We start from the raw sequence: 19,430 nt of genomic DNA on the forward strand, positions 1-19,430 counted from the left end.
AATAGACATGACCTTTTTTAATGAAAAACACAGCTTTTGTGCGTCACTGTCCGTCACTTTGCTAAATTACAGGGACTAGTCCTTACCCGTTGTGAGATATTGACCCCCCCCCCCCATGAATATCTTTAATTGCCGTTCATTTTAACTTGTATAATATATTTGTGTGTGTTTTTTTTTATAATATAAAAACAGCACTATAAGTATTCGTACAAATGCATGGTAGGGAAATATGTTCATGGCAAGGACCGCGACATTTACACTTATTAGCCCACAGACCCCCGTTTGTTGTAAGTATGAAGGACCCCCAGTTTGACATGCACCACAGAAAGTACAGTCACACAGGTATTCCCACGTGTATTTTGTGAGTCGCACAGATCAAATTGTAGGTGTATTTGCGTCCAAAATGTGCACAATTCTGAGCTCTGGCTTGAGAAAAATGGTGGCTTTTGCAACCTGTGATGTTGTGAGCTTGTAGATTAGCTGTTTTCGCCGGAGCGCGCGCTTTATCTCCCCAAAGGCATATTTTTGCAACAAACGTTTGGAATTCCCACATTTGCGGTGCCACAAAAATTGCTTTGGGCTCTCCGTTGATTAAACATGCTGTATTTATGCGGTACCATTAGGAGAGACAACATGCCTTGATCAGAAGAACAATTATTCTACATTAAAAAATAAATGTCACACACATCCAGTGCACCATGGCAGGCCTTTGTTGACAGATTTGGAAGAGATTTGGAAGGTCTGGTGTCCAACAAATGAACCAGTATTTAACGTGTAAAAATCCATGATATTTACATTGGAATGAATGAGCCCGGGCTGGAAAGTGTCCAAGTGGGACACTTTCCAGCTTCCAGCAGCATCTGCGCTGCCAGAGTCGTTGTGGAGCGTTGTGGTCGCCCCAGAGCAGATCCAATACGGCAGAAAACACCCAGACTTCTTAACCCATTCTGACCTGAGATCAGATTCTAAAAATGTCTTCTTCATCCTGACAGTTCTCTGAAAAAGCTATGTTTCTATGTCAGTGGTTCTTCGATTTTTTTCAAAAATAGCAGACCTACATCGTAGCGCGCCACTCGGTGGCGCGCTATGAGCTTGTGGGTCTGCTATTTTTCAATGCTAACACCAAAAGGGGTTCCCACCCCAAAATGGGTTAATCATTCTGCACAGAAAGGGCCTTTCTGTGTGGAGTTTGCATGTTCTCCCCATGTCCCCTAGGGTAGATACCATCACAAAAACATGCAGTAATCCTGGTCTCTAAAACTACCTCCCCCTGGCCAGCCGGGGCGCCTGATGGAGGGGAAAGGAACTGGTCGGAATAACGTGTCCCTTCCACGCGCTACGTCCGGCCGGGGAAATTCCCCCCTGTCAGGTGAAAAGAAGCAGCTTGGACTCCTCATGCATAGAAGGAGGCACGAGGTCAGTCCGCTGCCCCCCCAGGTTGGCAGAGGAAGTGTAGCACCCAGGATTACATTAGATAATTGGCACAGGGTGAAAAGAAAAACTGGGTTACAAAATTGTGGGATAAAAATAAGTGTCACAGTAAATATCACAGATTTGTAACTCGCGAGTTCAGATTTGCAACTCACGTGAGCGAACTCACAGGCTCACATTTGTGTTTTGTATCCACGAGTTCAGATTTGTGTTTTGTAACTGTATTTCACATCCGTGTTTCGTATCCGTGTTTGGCATCTGTGTTTTGTATTTGTGTTTTGTATCTGCAATTCACATCTGTGTTTTATATCCGTGTTTCGCATCTGTGTTTGAAACACAAATACAAAACACAGATGTGAAACACGGATACAAAACACGGATGCAAATTACAGATACAAAACTAAATTACTAGTCCCACTACGTAACTACTGGTGAGCTGTCGGCAGTGGTGAGTGACACATGCGTCTGTACGTATAAATAGCCGATCTACAACGCCGTCGCAGCGAGCCAGCGACGCGTCGTGAGCTTGTAGATTGCCTATACCTCTGCATACAGAATATACACTTTGCTTCCCTGCGGCGGATTTGCGGGTGCGGATATATAAATTGGATTAATTAGTTAATGCGGTCGGATAACGGGCGGATTATTAATATGAACGGATATATGCCTCGGATTTGGGTGACAAAAAAGCGAATCCGCGAGTCTTTAATATGTACGCACGCACGCGCGCACACACACACACACACACCCTACCTCCCTATATGGAAATGAATGAATATATTTTCTTTTTTTCCCCCCCAAAGGAGACTTTCGTGCGGCAATCATTTCCGTGGCCTTCACAACCCATCAGAGCAGCTCTCACAGACACACATTTACACCACATTTACACTTCCCCACAAAATGAACAGTAAATGGAAGGGACTCCATAATATTCAACTAACTTGACACCACAAAACTGGATAAAGTGGCCCCTCGGGGGCACAGGTCTCCACCAGGGAAGGTTATTGTGGCCTTCCTGGTGGCGCTATATTTGGGCCAATGTGAAAAGGGGGTGGCATTTCTTCTTACGCCTTGGATGGCAATTGGACGATTTGAGGCATTTTGTTCCAAAAATGTGTCTTGCAAAAATCCACCTGTTGGTGGCGCTGTAACAGGCCAATGTGAAAAGGGTGGGATATATTCCTCAGTGTAGTAGGAACGTCTGTGAAAGACTGATTCGAGGCTTTTTATTCAAGACGGGTCAATCCTGCAAACTTTGAAAGCCAATGTTAGCCAATTAGGATGGAATATGAAATATCGGACAGATCCGTCTCGAACACATGACTATATAGATAGTGTGTAACGATTTGCGGGATTTCGGCCCCCTGGTGGCGCTATAACAGGCCCTTCTGGAAAATGTGGGGCAGAGGTTCATCATTGGCACCTAGGGAGTGACAAACGCAATATTTTGGACCAAACAAATAATTACAAAGAAGAAAAAAACAACAACAAAAAGTCTTGAATAACCTGCCGTTTTCTTCTTCTTTCTAATTATTTGTTCACCCCCGAATTTTTTTGTTTGTCGTGACATGATTTGTCACGACAAAGAGTTGGCTTTGTATACGAGGCTTAAAAAGGTCTTTAAATAAATACTTTTTTGAAATGTCTATGAGGAAAATGAACGGAGAATAATTTCCTGGGCCCCGGTAGTGGGGACGCTCTATTGATGCTCGGGGTATGATGGATTGTTTTCTTTCCTCCGAGCCACAAATTATGCTCAAGATGAATCTTCTGTTGAGGAGGAGGAGGAGTACTCCTGGTTTAATTATCTCAGACCACGTTAACCCATTTAGACCGGAGGACGATTTCTACAAAGGCCTTCGAATGCCTTCTAAATCCCACGAAAAACCCATGTTTCCGTGTCATTCGTTCTCAAACATTTTCATGTCAAGGACCCCCCCCAAAAAAATACATGTATTTGGCCAACCGACCCCCATCTGGAAATATGTTTTCAGAAGCAAAGACTTGAGTTCAAAATGAAATAAAGTACGTCATTCAAACATTTGGGCCACATTTTCACGATTTTTCAAAAATAGCAGACCTACAAGTTCTTGTAGATCTGCTATTTTTCAACAGCATAACATGCATGCTTAAAAACACCCAAAAGGGCTTCCCGCCCACAATGGGTTAACCCAGGTGGTAATTACATTTTGAGAGGGAAAGGGTCCCCGCCGCACACCGTCTTATAGTAGCAGTAGTTTTATTCAGACGACAACGTTTCGGTCTAAAAAAACGACCTCCATCGGGTAACTGGTTTACAACAAGCAACCGGTAACCGGCTATATAGAGGGACTCAGAGATAGGCGAGGACCAACGAGGTAGCACAGGCCAGTCTGTTACCATGGAGAGGGTAATTAGGTTTTAAAATCCATTTATCTCAGATTCTTTTCCCCAGATTGCATTTTTGACCAAAACAAGCTTTTATTCACGGCCCACCGGGCCCAGGGGGCTTGAGGTGGACATTTTTGTCGAAATTACATTTTAGCCAAGGACGTACAGAAATGGAGGAATGGATCAAATGACCATAGCAGGTCTGTGACTCTGAGGGCTGTATTTTGCGTGTCTTAAGTACCAGGTCTTATTCCCTAACTTGAGTAAACTAAAGACCTGGAGGCGTGATCAATGCCATTTGGCTATTCTGAGTGGCCAAAGAGCATTGATCACGCAAAATACAGCCCTGAGAGTGTACGAATGGAACCAAGGGCTCTCAGTAAGGGCCGATTCATACTCCTATTTTACCGCTGTTTCGGCGCTGTAGTGCCAAAATGTTTTCGAGGCTCGGCAGAAAAGAATACCCTCCTACCCCGAACCTCAAACGACGTCACATTGTAGGCTCTACAGCGCCGAACCGACTTTTATTCTGCTCTAAAATAGGAGTATGAATTGGCCCCAAGGATCCACTTGGTTCCATTTGTACACTCTCAGAGTTAAGGGGGTCCTTGCAAATAAAACATTTTGATAACCACTAGTACTAGTTGGACTCCTGACATGCCATAGTGTCAAAGTAAATCAGTGTCATATACTGTACATATTGTGACATTCTTTATAGGGAACAACCCATGTGAAGAAAACCTGGAGACTTGACATTCACTAATTGGGTCTTATGATCAAAACTAAGAAAATGTTAATGTTCATAATATCAAACATTTTCCACGGACAAGACCCTGTTCAGTCACGGCCCATCACTAAAGCGACCACGCTTACAAAATGTATGTTTTGAGTGAATTACATTGCGAGATACTGTACTAGTGTTAGTTACACAGCTGGACTTTACTGGAGTTAATGGTCTTCAAAATGAGACTTCCGTAGCAGAATTACAAACGAAAACGAGACATCAATATGGCTTTGAATGAGTTCATGGCAGTTATTCAAATTTGTCAAAATGTTGCAATTTGTTTTTTAAAACGACAGATCACAGTGTCTTATGGCTATTCTTGAATAGCCAACGTACAAAATACAGCTTAAGTACTATTAGTACTACTAATAGCCTAGGCACGGGGTATATTCTCTTCAATAAACCCAAAAAAACCCAATGTGCATGCGCTGCCTTTTTAATAGCTAATATTAATATTGATTAAGGGTCTTACGGCGAAGATAATTGCGCTGGGAGTTTACTAGATTTATTCAAAGCTTCCAGCAGCAGCTGCGCTGCCAGAGTCGTTGTGGAGAGTTGTGGTCGCCCGAGCAGCTCTAATAACCGCAGCAACACCCAGGCTTCCTCATCATTCTGCACACAACTGCCGCCCCGAGAATCTAATTAAGACTCTCCTCCCTCATGCACACTGTGGAAGATATTTGATCGCATTCGCATTCTCAATAACAGATTGTGTGTGCGCTCGTGTGTGTCGCGCGCACGTGCGTACGTACGTACGTGTGCATGCAAATCCATATTAATTGAAAGATTTTTAGCCGCATGAGAGCATCTTTCTCGTTGCATTCCAAGACATAAGAAACATTTCTTTAAGAGTTTCCCCCCCCACCCCCCCCCCCCCCCCCAAGAAATGCACCAGCCACGCCGCGAGGGAAATCAACCACACCGAATGTATAAACGCATAACTTCCTGTCCAATGAAGGGGGCTAATTTCCATTACGCTACTCGTGTATTCGCGACGCGGTGGATGCGTATCGTCACTCAAACTCAGTCATACAGTATGTGAATCCCTTTCAAACCGCTCTCAGAGAGCACATTACTGTACGGGCAATACTGCATGTACAGCAATGTACAATATAAACAATAATACAATATAAATAATATTATAACAAAATACTGCATGTACTGCATGTACAATACTGCAATGGCATACTGCAATTCAAAACTGGCCCTCCTGTGAGCGTCTTTAAAAAAACGTGAAACTCGCATTCGCAGTCTGTCGGAGACATTTCAATTTAAGCTAAGCACATGACAGGGGGGGGGGGGTCAAAATAATGGAGAAGTTGCTAAACGACGTGTCTGAGTGAAGGAACTGCTCGCGCTTCCATCTGACAAGAAGTCATCCGTCATCGGCAGCCCTCAACTCACCTCCCTCTCATTATCTCAAACGCAGGAAACACTTTGAGAGGGGGGGGGGGGGGGGGGTATTGGAGGTAGGACAGCTGAGAGAGAGACAGTGTAGGAGAGACAGACGGTAGGACAGCTGAGAGGGAGACAGTGTAGGAGAGACAGACGGTAGGACAGCTGAGAGGGAGACAGTGTAGGAGAGACAGACGGTAGGACAGCTGAGAGGGAGACAGTGTAGGAGAGACAGACGGTAGGACAGCTGAGAGGGAGACGGTGTAGGAGAGACAGACGGTAGGACAGCTGAGAGGGAGACAGTGTAGGAGAGACAGACAGTAGGACAGCTGAGAGGGAGACAGTGTAGGAGAGACAGACAGTACGTTCGTTTGCAATGGCATACTGCATTTCAAAACTGGCCCCTGTCAGTCAGTCGGGGAGACATTTCAATGTGTGAAATATGTGCGTGTGTGTTTGAGTGTTAAGTTGCGCATATGGTGGTGAAAAACAACCATGCTGTTTTCGTGCTCATACCCAGCCAGCCAGGCAGGCACCCACCCACACACACACACACACATAACTCCGTAAGGGAGTGGTTGCACCACTCAAAAAAAGGAAAGAATTCTGAATATTATTCTCTCGCCTGATATCATTGAGAATGCGCTATATGCATGCGTCGATTGGATCCCTTATGACGTTGTGAGAGAGGGAGGGTGACTGATTTAAGCACACCTGGGCCTGAGTCGAACTAGAACTGGACTCAGAGCTGGGCGTGGCTGCACACCTGTTGTGCATCATGGACTTGATCAAGGCACAGCAGGTTGAATCAGTCACCTCCACAAACACTCGGTAGATAACCTCTGTCCGGACAGTGGAGAGCTATCTCCACTGGTTATCTAGGGAGGGTGACTGATTTAAGCAGTCACACCTGGGCCTGAGTCAAACTACAACTGGACTCAGAGCTGGGTGTGGCTGCGCACCTGTTGTGCATCATGGACTTGATCAAGGCAACAACAGGTTAAACAGGCTCTCCGCTGTCCGGACAGAGGTTATCTAGGGAGGGTGACTGATTTAAGCAGTCACACCTGGGCCTGAGTCAAACTATAGAACTGGACTCAGAGCTGGGTGTGACTGCTTAAATCAGTCACCCTCCCTCTCGCAGACGTTTCCAGACGTCCCATACGGACGGAATGTGATGAGGAGTTACCTCTTGGTTCCTACTCGGTGGTTGGGGGCGATGTCGATGGTGTCCGTGGCGGAGTCGTGGCGGACGGCCAGGCCCAGGTCGGCGATGCAACACGTGCCGTTCTTCTTCACCAGGATGTTCTTGGACTTCAGGTCGCGGTGGGCGATGGCCGGCTTACCTGCAGGAGGGGGAGAAAAAAAGGACTGGTTAGATCCAGCGTTGTTTTTGGCAACACATTTCTATTTTAGTTTTTAGCCACGGTCCTCTTGAATGGTTTTCATTTAGTTTTAGTCACATTTGAGTCACCCTGGAATGTATTAGTGTTAGTCTAGTTTCAGTCGACTAAAAACACATTTTAGTCGACTAAATCAACTAGATTTAGTCGACTAAAATGTGTTTTTGGGCATAGATCTGCTATTTTCGGCATGCAACCGAGTGTAAAATGACTTGTGTCTTTTGCTTATGGTGTCCCTTCCTAACATTTTACTCTAGTTTTTATCTGTTGACGACATTGTCGACACATGTTTAGTTTTAGTCATCATAGCTTAGCTTACATTTAGTTTCCATGTAGTTTCCGTGAGTGAAAAAGTGAGTAGTCGACGGACATCTTTCGTCTTGGTTTTAGTCGACGAAATCAACACTGGGTTAGAATCGGCTGTTTTCAAATGGCCCGAAATGTACAGTATACGGAGCTGAAGTGGTTAACTTATGTTTCCCACGTGATGTTTTCCTTCCACTTACAGTAGCCCCTGAAGGAGTTAAGCTAGTGTAAAATGTAAACCGCTCCCTGTCCTCTGGGAAGGCAAACCTCGACCCCTCCTCATTGAGCAATTACAGACCCATATCAAAACTAGCGCGCGCGTGTGTGTGTGTGTGTGTGTGTGTGTGTGTGTGTGTGTGTGTGCGTGTGTGTTGACAGAGCTGCATCTTCGGTATAAAGTGTATATATAGTCTGTACACTCTGTACCCCAGCAGCTCATTTCCATTAAATAGCCTTTGCTGTATGATGAACATGCATCTACGTGTCTGTCTGTGTGTTTCCCTCTATGACTCAACCATATCAATTTGAAAACTGGCCCCCTGTAAAATCTGAATCCCCAACCCACACCCACCCACCCCTTTCCCCCCCCCCCCTCACTGTATATGTTTATTTTCCATTTTTTTTACCTCCTTTATGGTGAACTCCTGTTATGTTCTTTGGCTATGTAGAAGTGTCTATTTGTACGTCTCTAAATGTTTTGATGAGTTGAACAAGGTGGACCCTCTTGTAAACAAGTGTAATGCTGGGGTCGTACTCATCTCATTCAGTTCAGTTGTGAAAACAGACACTTGGAAAAGGAGTATAGGCTATTTATTGATTGACTGAATACTTTATTAACAGGCTTTGGCCTAGGCCTGTTTCCATTGTGGTCCTCTGTATAATAACAGAATCGGTCAGAATCGGTCAGAATCGGTATCGGCAGATATGGCCCTGCAAATAATCGGATATCGGTCATAATTTCATAATCGTGCACCCCTGCTGCAAACTGTTAATCAATCAATCAATCAACCAATCAACCAATCATGGAGCCGGTAATCGCTGTATAGGGAATGAGTCCAAAAAGAATAAGACCTCGAATGGATCCATGATTTTTTTATGTGTAGCCATAAAAGACAAACCAAAGTCCTGAAGCCTCTGCTTGGGCTCATCATCCTCCTGGGTTGAGGAGGACGTCATTTATCTCTACGGGAAATTAATACAATTATGTTCCCACTATCTCCATATGCAGGTAGTGCGCCAGGCCGCCGGCTTTGGCAGTGTGTGTGTGCGCGCGCATGTTTGCGTCTGTGTGTGTGTGTGTGTCTGTGCATTACCTTGCGTCCCCACTATCTCCATGTGCAGGTGAGCCAGGCCACTGGCGGTGGACAGGGACAGTTTGATCATCCCCTCCACCGTCACCGTGTAGCGGTTCAGGTAGTCGAACAGCGAGCCGTGCTCGTGGTAGTCGGACACCAGCCACAGCTGGGTCCACGTTCCGTTATCTGCACGTGGGGCGGACACGCACGCACACGCACGCACGCACACGCACACACACACACACACACACACACACACACACACACACACACACACACACACACATACACACACACACACACACACACACACACACACACACACACACACACACACACACACACACACACACACACACACGTCAAGGACCACCAGAATTATCTGTTTTTGGCCACGGACCCCCAAAACGTTCACACTGATAGAATATGTATATTCATTCAAGATTTGCGCCATATTTTCACGATTGAAAAAAAATAGCAGACCTACAAGCTTATAGTGCGGCACTCGGTACCGCGCTATGAGCTTGTAGATACTTTAAGACCTGGAACACATCTGTGTGACCTTATAGCTTTGAACCACTTTAACCATTATTTTAAACTTTAGCTGTTGAAAAGTAGCAGATCTATACATACATAGCTTGTAGATCTGTTGAAGAATCGTGAAAATGTGGTGCAAAATCTTTGAATATATACAATATTCTTTCACAGCAAAGGTTTTTTTTAACACCATATCTTTGCTTCTGGGGGGGGGGGGGGGGGGGGGGGGGGGGGGGGTCCCCTGGAACAAGATATCTTCAGATGGTCGGTGGCCGATCACAGATCCTTGACATGAAATAGTTGAGAACCACTGACATAGAAACATGTTTGTTTTTTTCCCCCCAGAAAACTGTCATGTTTTAGAAGACATTTGTAGAATCTGGTCAATGGGTTTAAAACGACACATGGACAAAACCTTCTTCCACTGTCCACATGAATAGATCAAACAAAAATCGCTTTCTTGACCTTTGAACAAAAGATAAAGATAGTTTGTTTGTTGCACGCCACCCAAAAAAGCACATGGCAAATAAACTGTATACAATTCAACATGCAATAGTTTTGCCCCCCCCCCCCCCCCCCCATCTGAAAATATGAAAATATGAACCTTGGTTGAAAAACCAAAAACAAAGTTGTCCCTTAATCTTAACAGCATGGCTAAGGCTAGTAGGGGTGCTATACTATAATATGAGTTTTCTGTTACTAGGCCTAATACATATGCTGTATCACAGCTTCATCCTGGTTAGTTGCCTGTGTCAGTTCGTTCATACAGTAATTATAACTTGCATGTGGAGAGAAGCCACTTGTTCGCATGAAAATGCACGTGCATTTTGCGGCGCAAGCTTATACCCGCGCGCATGCCCTCCTAAACGTACAGCGCCTCCTACTGAAAATATGTTTCCCGTGGCCCTGCTTAACAGTTTGTGCCGGTGTGGTTGAAGAAGAGTATACATCATTATCTCAGGCCACCTTTGTTGTCGGGAAGTTATCACTTTTAATTCGGCATTTACACTGTCAAGATTTGACATGCTGTGTAGTGTGCATGAGAGAGAGAGCGAGCAAGAGAGAGAGAGAGAGAGAGAGAGAGAGAGAGAGAGAGAGAGAGAGAGCGAGAGGAGAGAGAGAGAGAGAGAGAGAGAGAGAGAGAGAGAGAGAGAGAGATTGAGAGAGAGATGAAGAGAGGAAGGGTATCACATTATTCCACAGAGGTTCGCCACCTATGCTGGCTTCAAAGAAAAGGAAAAGGAGAGGCACATCAATCTGAGGAACACTCCAACAGACAGAGACAGAGGAGGGGAGGGGAGGGGAGGGGAGGGGGGGTGAGGATTTGGAGGTTAATGGCTGGTTTGTTGTTTTGTCCTCAAAGACCCACAGCTCCAGATGGACAGAGAGACAGACAGATGGACAGACAGACAGAGATACAGACAGATGGACAGAGAGACAGACAGACAGAGAGACGGACGGACGGACGGACGGACGTAGTGGGTGTTAAATCCATTCACGCCGCGGGAAGGGCAAACAGGCCGTCCGTTTGGCTGGCATTCAAGCTGAATTATTTGGCTCCTCAATTTAGTTTGATTTGAAGCTCAAAGAACGTTTTATAAAACGTGTAATTTATTAACCCATTTAGACCTGAGACCAGATTCTACAAATGTCTTTGAAATACTGACAGTTTAAAAAAGAAAAACCTATGTTTCTATGTCAGTTGGTTCTCGAATGATTTCATGTCAAGGACCCCCAGAATTATTTGTATTTGGCCTCCGACCACCATCTCAAAATATGTTGCTCCAGGGACGCCCTGAAGCAAAGATTTGAGTTAAAAACGTTCACTCTGAAAGAATATATATTCAAAGATTTGCACCACATTTTCACATGTTTTTTTTCCAAAAATAGCAGATCTACAAGCTCGTTTTCAATAGATAAAGTATAACATAATGTTTAAAACACCAAAAGGGGTTCCCGTCCTGAACGCGTTAAATCGGTAGGACAAACAGGCCGTCCGTTTGGCTGGCATTCAAGTTGAATTAATTGGTTCCTCAATTTGGCTTGAGTTGAAGCTCAAAGAATGACATGGAGGACATCGGCTTCTGTTTAAAAAGAAAAAGAAAAAGTGCCGTTAATTACCGGCCCCATATTGAGCAATTCCATTTCTACTGCCGCACGGAATGCACGCCAGGAACACAATCGGTGCCGGAAGTTCTTCAAAATAGAAGCTCTGACTGGTGCCAGAGTTGTCTGGTCGCTTTTACTCTGAAACCCACGACCCGGAAACAATCCACAAAAAAAAAACACATTGCTAGCTTACATTGCGATTGTTTTAATTTATGCGATATATGATCCAAAAAGCGTTCATTTTTTTCGCGGGAGAGACGGATGAGGAGCAGAAATGAAGCGTCGGTATAATTTATCGATCCGTTCAAAACCACGGAGAGCGCCCTGGATCAGGAGAGACGAGTCATTCTTTCCGCCGCGCTAACAGCTAAGTCAACGGTAAGCTAATTTGAGTGCAGAGCATAGCATACGGCAGCCGAAAGGCGAACTGACAAAAAAAAAAAGAGGAAAAAAATCAGAATTACTTCAGAAGTACATAGGACGTCCTCAGACGTCCTATGTACGCGTCGGTAGGTGGCGCTATGATGATGTGTGGCAACGTCCGTATGTACGGAATCGGTTAACATCGCACTGACACAGCAGAGGAGGACAATTGCCACACAGTGGTGTGCAAAGATAGACACTAGGTGGTGCTAGAGCACCTGCCCTTTGACCTCTGGACAGCAATGTGCCCTTTTGAAAAAATAATAATATATATATATTTTTTTTTTGTTGTACACTGTACATTATGTGGACCATGGTGACATTGATCAAGTCTTGATAAAAAAGCTTCTAATATATTATTTATGCCCCAAAATCTATAAATCTCACTTTCTAAGGCAACCGGACGGTTCCACGCGCTGCACAAGGTGCCCTTTTTTTCACTTGAGCACCTGCCCCTCTAAATGTCTGCAGTGCACGCCACCTGTTGCCACATGGAGGTAAATCAAAAAGAAAATAGTTGTGGCCGTGAGAGTGCTTCAAACCTATATCGCCAATGTGACATTGAACGAGCTGCTTTCCTCTCCAAATATCGAATATCTGAAGCGGCAGCCGGGGGGCGCAGACAAATGAATGGGCTATAAGCTCTATATGCACACAGAATATGTCTGGTGTTCCAACAGCTCAAGGTGCTATACCGAGGATACTACTGAAATTAAGGCTCCGTTCCATTAAAGTGTGCAGTGGTTCTCAAACTCAAGAACCCCCTCTTCCCCCCCTAACTCTGAGAGTGTGAAAAGGGAACCGTAAGGCTCTCAGAGTTACAGCCCCGTACGGGGCCATTTTGGAACCCGCTCAAAGACACGTTGAGACCCATTGGTGTAGCGGAGTGTTTCCAGTGAGCCAACGACACACACAATAGCAGCACCCTGACTTTGGTTGACCAGAATGGAACAGAGCCTTCATTAGTGTCATTAACACCGACTCTGGTTGACCAGAATGGAACAGAGCCTTCGTTAGTATCATTAACACTGACTCTGTTTGACCAGAATGGAACAGAGCCTTCATTAGTGTCATTAACACTGACTCTGTTTGACCAGAATGGAACAGAGCCTTCATTAGTGTCATTAACACCGACTCTGTTTGACCAGAATGGAACAGAGCCTTCGTTAGTATCATTAACACTGACTCTGTTTGACCAGAATGGAACAGAGCCTTCGTTAGCGTCATTAACACTGACTCTGGTTGACCAGAATGGAACAGAGCCTTCGTTAGTGTCATTAACACTGACTCTGGTTGACCAGAATGGAACAGAGCCTTCATTAGTATCATTAACACTGACTCTGTTTGACCAGAATGGAACAGAGCCTTCATTAGTATCATTAACACCGACTCTGTTTGACCAGAATGGAACAGAGCCTTCATTAGCATCATTAACACTGACTCTGGTTGACCAGAATGGAACAGAGCCTTCATTAGTATCATTAACACTGACTCTGTTTGACCGGAATGGAACAGAGCCTTCATTAGTATCATAAACACTGACTCTGTTTGACCGGAATGGAACAGAGCCTTCGTTAGTATCATTAAAAGATTTTCAGCAAAACCCGTTTCAAATTTGACATGAAGCAAGATCCACGAGATGTCTCATAGTTGATTGACTTAACCCATTCTGGACGGGAACCCCTTTTGGTGTATTAACTAAGCATTATGTTATACTTTAGCTATTGAAAAACAGCAGATCTACAAGCGAGTGGCGCGCTACGAGCTTGTAGGTCTGCTGTTTTTGAAAAATCGTAAAAAATGCGGCACAAAATCTCTGAATATATATTCTTTCAGAGCAAACGATTTTTTTTAATTTCGACGTCAGGCCCGAAAATAAATGAACGAAAGACGAACAAAGAATAATAGAAAGAACACATTTAACGTACCTTTGTTGTCGGCGGCGATGAAGCCCAGGATGTTCTCGTGCCGCAGCATCACCGTCTGGTAGATCTCCGCCTCGCGGAACCAGGAGCGCTCCTCCCGCGAGGAGAAGATCTTCACCGCCACCTCCTCGCCGCGCCACTTCCCGCGCCACACCTCGCCGAAGCGGCCCTTCCCGATGCTCTCCTGGAGGATGATGGTCCTGGCGATGGTCCTCTGGACCAGCAGGGGTAGACCTGGAGGGGAGGAGACATGCAACACACGGCCGTGTTAAAGGGGAAACTCCACCCTTTGTGCAAAAGAATATATACATGTTGATGATGTGTAGAAGATTTAGAACACTTTCCTGGGGGTCTTTGTGTGTGTAATATGTGGGTTTTAGATATTTTGGATTTTAGCTGATGGCATGAACACTGGGCTCATTTACTTCCTGGTCAACATCTAGAATGAATAAGAAGGATGGTGCACGGAGGCGAGGTTCCTACGGGAGGTTTGCACATGCTCAGTGTAAACAGGAACTGTGATGACGGTGTGTTCCAGCAGAGGTGCTAGAGGTGCATGAGAGTTGCTGACACTGAACTGAAATAATAAAAAGGACGTCACAAAAAGAGAATAGTACAAAGTTGATTTTGTTTTTATTTTAAAAAGTATATCAATTTCATAACTGAGGAAAAAATGTTGTGTATAACAGACTGAAAGATAAAGGACAAGTACATTCACTAAATGTTACTGTTTTTGTATATTTTCTTTTGTGGATTTTCCATGTTCTTTAGTACATGTGTCAAACTTTTATTTTTTGTGAAATGACAAAGGAACATGATACTGTTCATTCAAGTGCTGTGGATGATACAAAACATTTGAAAATGGAAGGGTGGCTGCTGTTTAATTCTCAACTGTTCTGGATCTCATTATTTACATCACAAGTTATGAGCTTTGTATCTAGCACCTCTGCTGGAACACTAGCCGTTTTTTTTTTTTTACTGAATTCGGTGTATATTAAAAAAAAAATATATATATATATATATATATATATATATATATATATATATAAATAAATAAAAACATATGGGCTGGTCCTTTAGAAACGGTAGATGGGGCCTTACACCGGTTCTCCTCGATGCGGAAGGAATATTACAGGTTACCATGTATTTTATAATAGATGAGATGCGTGTTGAGACTCCCCTTTTTGACGTTGCGTTGCCTTGGAGACAAGGAGCAGCTGCATACATACATACTGTACATGCATACCATATAGTACAGTACTATACAACACACAATGAGACACACAGACCCCTTTTTCACCGGTTGGTTCCCAATGGGTGAACGGTTCAGTTCTTTGTGCTTCTTAGAGCCAGAGCTCCACAATTGGATCGTTAATGTATTCATTGAGTGGGCAAAAGTAAAACCATACCTATATATTAAATTGTTATCACCATGAAACTTCCCCAGTTGATTACTTACACGAAGACAATGATTTATTGTATTGCGTTTTTTTTAATATGCATATGAGGCATTATACTAGGAAAATATGCAAAATAATTTAAAGTTATGCAAGAACGCCCACCGAGTGTCAAAAAACTACTTTCTGGCCTTGACAACCCATGCATCCAAACCGAAAAGTCCAGTCTGATTGCATTAAACAACGTTAAACAATATTAAACTCACTTTGCATGTTGCTTTGCCACTCCATGTGCCATTCATTTTAAGCATGCGCATACCCTCTATTCCACGTTAAATTGATGTTGGTGGAGAGATAACAACAGGCAAACTTTGATCAAAGTAACTAATTAAGCAATATTACACGAGAGGGTGTGGTTTAACGTGATTATTGCCACGACAGTGATGCGGTCAGGAACGAGACGAAGTCGAGTTCCGCAAGCATCACTCGAGTGTAATATTGCAATTCTACAACAGTTACCCTTAAAACTAGGAAAATCCCTGAATTTTCTTTTTTTTTAATGACAGATGTAGTCACTACGACCACAAATGTCCCAAGAAACTAGCTAGCCTAGCCTCCCGAGTTTGCTAGCGCTTTGGGAAAACAGAGCGGCTGAATTCTTTGTTTTGATTAGGTGGTGAATGGTGCTGGTTTGATCCACGGCTATAGAAGCCGTTTCAACCAATCAGATTGCTTCCTCGAAACGACCCGTTTGACTAATGCATGTCAAACTGAGGGGGTCCTTGAAATTTAACGGGTTGAGAATCACTGCTAGAGCCGTAAAAATCTTCTCTTATGGGGCTCCCTGGCATGTGTTTTCAAATTGGGGGTCCGCGGGCTAATTAGTGTCATTTTGGGGTCTAGTGAAAAAAAAAATAAAAAAAAACAAGAAGAATAAATGATGGGGACCACCTGGAACCCCCCTCAAGGACCACTGGCGGTCCCCGAACCACTGGTTGAAAACCGCAGATTTAGGCAGTGGTGGAAATTAAATGTCATGACATTTCATCATTTCGTGGAGATGGTAATAAGTATAAAGTATAGGTTGTAATAATATTCAAAAATGTACTAGTGACGTCATGGATGTCAGACTTTTATGAAGTCTGTTGCACATCATGACAGCTTCAGAGTAGAAGTACACGCTCTTGCCCTTTAAAACTCATTTAACGCCAAGGACTTAATTAGCCCATTTAGGGGCCCGAGGACTATTCTTTTTTTCTTTAAAAGGCTTCTAAATCAGTTAAATCCCGATAAATAATTGGACCTCGATATGAGAAGAGTTGAAAAAACCACCACTTTAATTTGTCGAGTCACACACAAACAACACACGGCGCGCACACACACACACACACACACACACACACACACACACACACACACGGCATGCTGCAGTGTGGTGTAGATGGAGGGTGGCAGCAGATAGCGCTTGGCCCACTGTCTGCTGCCTACGGCAAGAGTTCCACTGAGAGGTGATAATTTATGGCTCCCCTAGAACAACACGGGCCCGTGCCAGTACCGCGTGTGTGTGTGTGCGCGTGTGTGTGTGTGTGTGTGTGTGTGTGTGTCTTCGTTGCCAGCATCTCCCTGACAGTCAGCCCCCCCCCACCCATTTAAGCACCACTCCAATGTGTGCACAGTGCACGCAAACAACAATTATGACCAATACAAAAGAAAAAACTAAAAAACTAAAACCAAACCAGCTCTAACCAGTTTGTGTAGGGATACAAAAAAAGATGAACAATTATGCTTTGTGTATTTGCCTCTGGTGAACATAATTACTATTTTAAAAAATGCAGAGTCAGTCGACAGTTTTAAAAAGCTGCTTAAAACACACCTATAATGGTAAATATTTTGGCCTAATATAGTGAGTATCTCTATTGAGTCTTGTTCTGCCTGTATATATTTATTCATGTATTCTGTTGCTCGTTTATTATTGTTATCGGTGTTTTGCTGTTGACTGTGTTTTTCTTGTTTTATTTGTATTATTTTACTGTGTACAGCACTTTGTAACGACTGTTTTGAAAGGCACTTTATAAATAAACTGACCTTACCTTACCTTGCCTATTCCGACATCCACTTGGAATTTTTAGCAGAATAAAACAGACCTCTTAAGAGCAAGGACGTCTTTATATATGATTGCATTTGTTGAGCATCTTCAAAATGTGCAGCACACAGTCGCGCGCGCGCGCGCACACACACACACACACACACACACACACACACACACACACACACACACACACACACACACACACACACACACACACACAGTATACCTATTTTGTAGTGAGGTTTGGAAGCTTTACACCGCTCCAGGTGGTTCGGTCAAGAACAACAAAGCACTTGCTGTGCTGATTGCAGGTGGATACAGGTGCTCACTAATTGAGAACACAGCAGGGATAGGCTAGACTAGAGGGTCAATTTGCCCCTCTGCCAGCCAACAACAGTTCTTAATTGAGGAGGTCAGCATGACCTCAGCTCAGTATACTTGAGTATAATATATTTGAGCTGGCCCCTTTTTCACAGTATATATACCTGATCCCGAGCCGGAGGTGGTCATGTCGTAGATGAGGTCCTTGAGCGTGGTGCCCACCGTGATGAAGGGGTGCGGGTGGTGGTGGTGGTGGTTGCCGTGGGGGTCCTCCTCGTTGGGCACGCGGTGGTGGTGGTGGTGGTGGTGCTGGTTGTGGGCCCCCGCCGCCCCCAGGCGGTGGCTGTGGCACACGTAGAAGGCCAGCACCAGCAGCAGGCAGAGCACGCACACGGGGCCCGCGATCACCGCCGCCAGCGCCACGGGGCCCAGCTGGGGAGCCTTCACCGTGGGGACTGTACGGGGGAGAGAGAGAGATTTTTGATTGATTGATTGATAGAATATTTTATTAGGCAACATAAATGCAAACAGCACCGAAGAAAGACCTTGCGGCTTTGTTTCCATTCGGGTCCTATCCACTCACACATGACATGAATAATAAGTTAACACAGTAACAGTAAGTGATATAACAATACTAATTTAAGGCAAGAGGGAGAGAGGGAGAGAGGGAGAGAGAGAGAGAGAGAGAGAGAGAGAGAGAGAGAGAGAGAGAGAGAGAGAGAGAGAGAGAGAGAGAGAGAGAGAGAGAGAGAGAAAGCAGGGAACCATGGCTTGAAATTGACATATCGGTTGTTCAGTTTTACCCGCCCCGTTTTGGAGATATGGCTTATTATAGAGTAATAATGTCTTGCAGAGAAACAGCAAGTCGAGAAAACAGGCTTGAAAGGTTCACTTCTGTGGACTCTAGCATTTAAACCTATAGCTAGCTACATGTACACGTTTCCATTTCAGCTGACATTTATTTCACACATGCTCTAGTATGTGAAGAGTCTGCCTGTGTTATTTACTCATTTCGGATTAAAAAAATATATACAATTTTGCTCCTCTCCTGTTAAGTCTTGCCGCCATGACCGTCTCTGTATCAAAGAGTCACATACTGTGTGTCCTCACTCACTCCAGAGGGCCACTATAGTTCCACACTCACTCCAGAGGGCCACTATAGTTCCACACTCACTCCAGAGGGCCACTATAGTTCCACACTCACTCCAGAGGGCCACTATAGTTCCACACTCACTCCAGAGGGCCACTATAGTTCCACACTCACTCCAGAGGGCCACTATAGTTCCACACTCACTCCAGAGGGCCACTATAGTTCCACACTCACTCCAGAGGGCCACTATAGTTCCACACTCACTCCAGAGGGCCACTATAGTTCCACACTCACTCCAGAGGGCCACTATAGTTCCACACTCACTCCAGAGGGCCACTATATTTCCACACTCACTCTAGAGGGCCACTATAGTTCCACACTCACTCCAGAGAGCCACTATATTTCCACACTCACTCCAGAGGCCACTATATTTCCACACTCACTCCAGAGGGCCACTATAGTTCCACACTCACTCCAGAGGGCCCACTATAGTTCCACACTCACTCCAGAGGGCCACTATAGTTCCACACTCACTCCAGAGGGCCACTATAATTC

The 19,430-nt window shown here is 44.5% G+C and overlaps 1 protein-coding gene across 1 annotated transcript in view; it reads right to left on the minus strand.

Annotated features, from left to right (window-relative positions):
* The window catches only part of tgfbr1b (transforming growth factor, beta receptor 1 b), a 99,553-nt gene that overhangs the window by 10,268 nt on the left and 69,855 nt on the right, over positions 1-19,430 (minus strand). The window contains exons 3-6 of the mRNA XM_080794294.1: positions 17,950-18,240; positions 13,982-14,212; positions 9,003-9,170; positions 7,170-7,326 (exon numbers count right to left, since the gene is read on the minus strand). Coding sequence (XP_080650420.1) covers positions 7,170-7,326; positions 9,003-9,170; positions 13,982-14,212; positions 17,950-18,240 — 847 coding nt within the window. The remainder of the gene's footprint in view (positions 1-7,169; positions 7,327-9,002; positions 9,171-13,981; positions 14,213-17,949; positions 18,241-19,430) is intronic.

The sequence above is a fragment of the Protomyctophum bolini genome (genome assembly GCF_963924005.1).
Source record: "Protomyctophum bolini genome assembly, chromosome: 21".
NCBI classification, from domain to species: Eukaryota; Metazoa; Chordata; class Actinopteri; order Myctophiformes; family Myctophidae; genus Protomyctophum; species Protomyctophum bolini.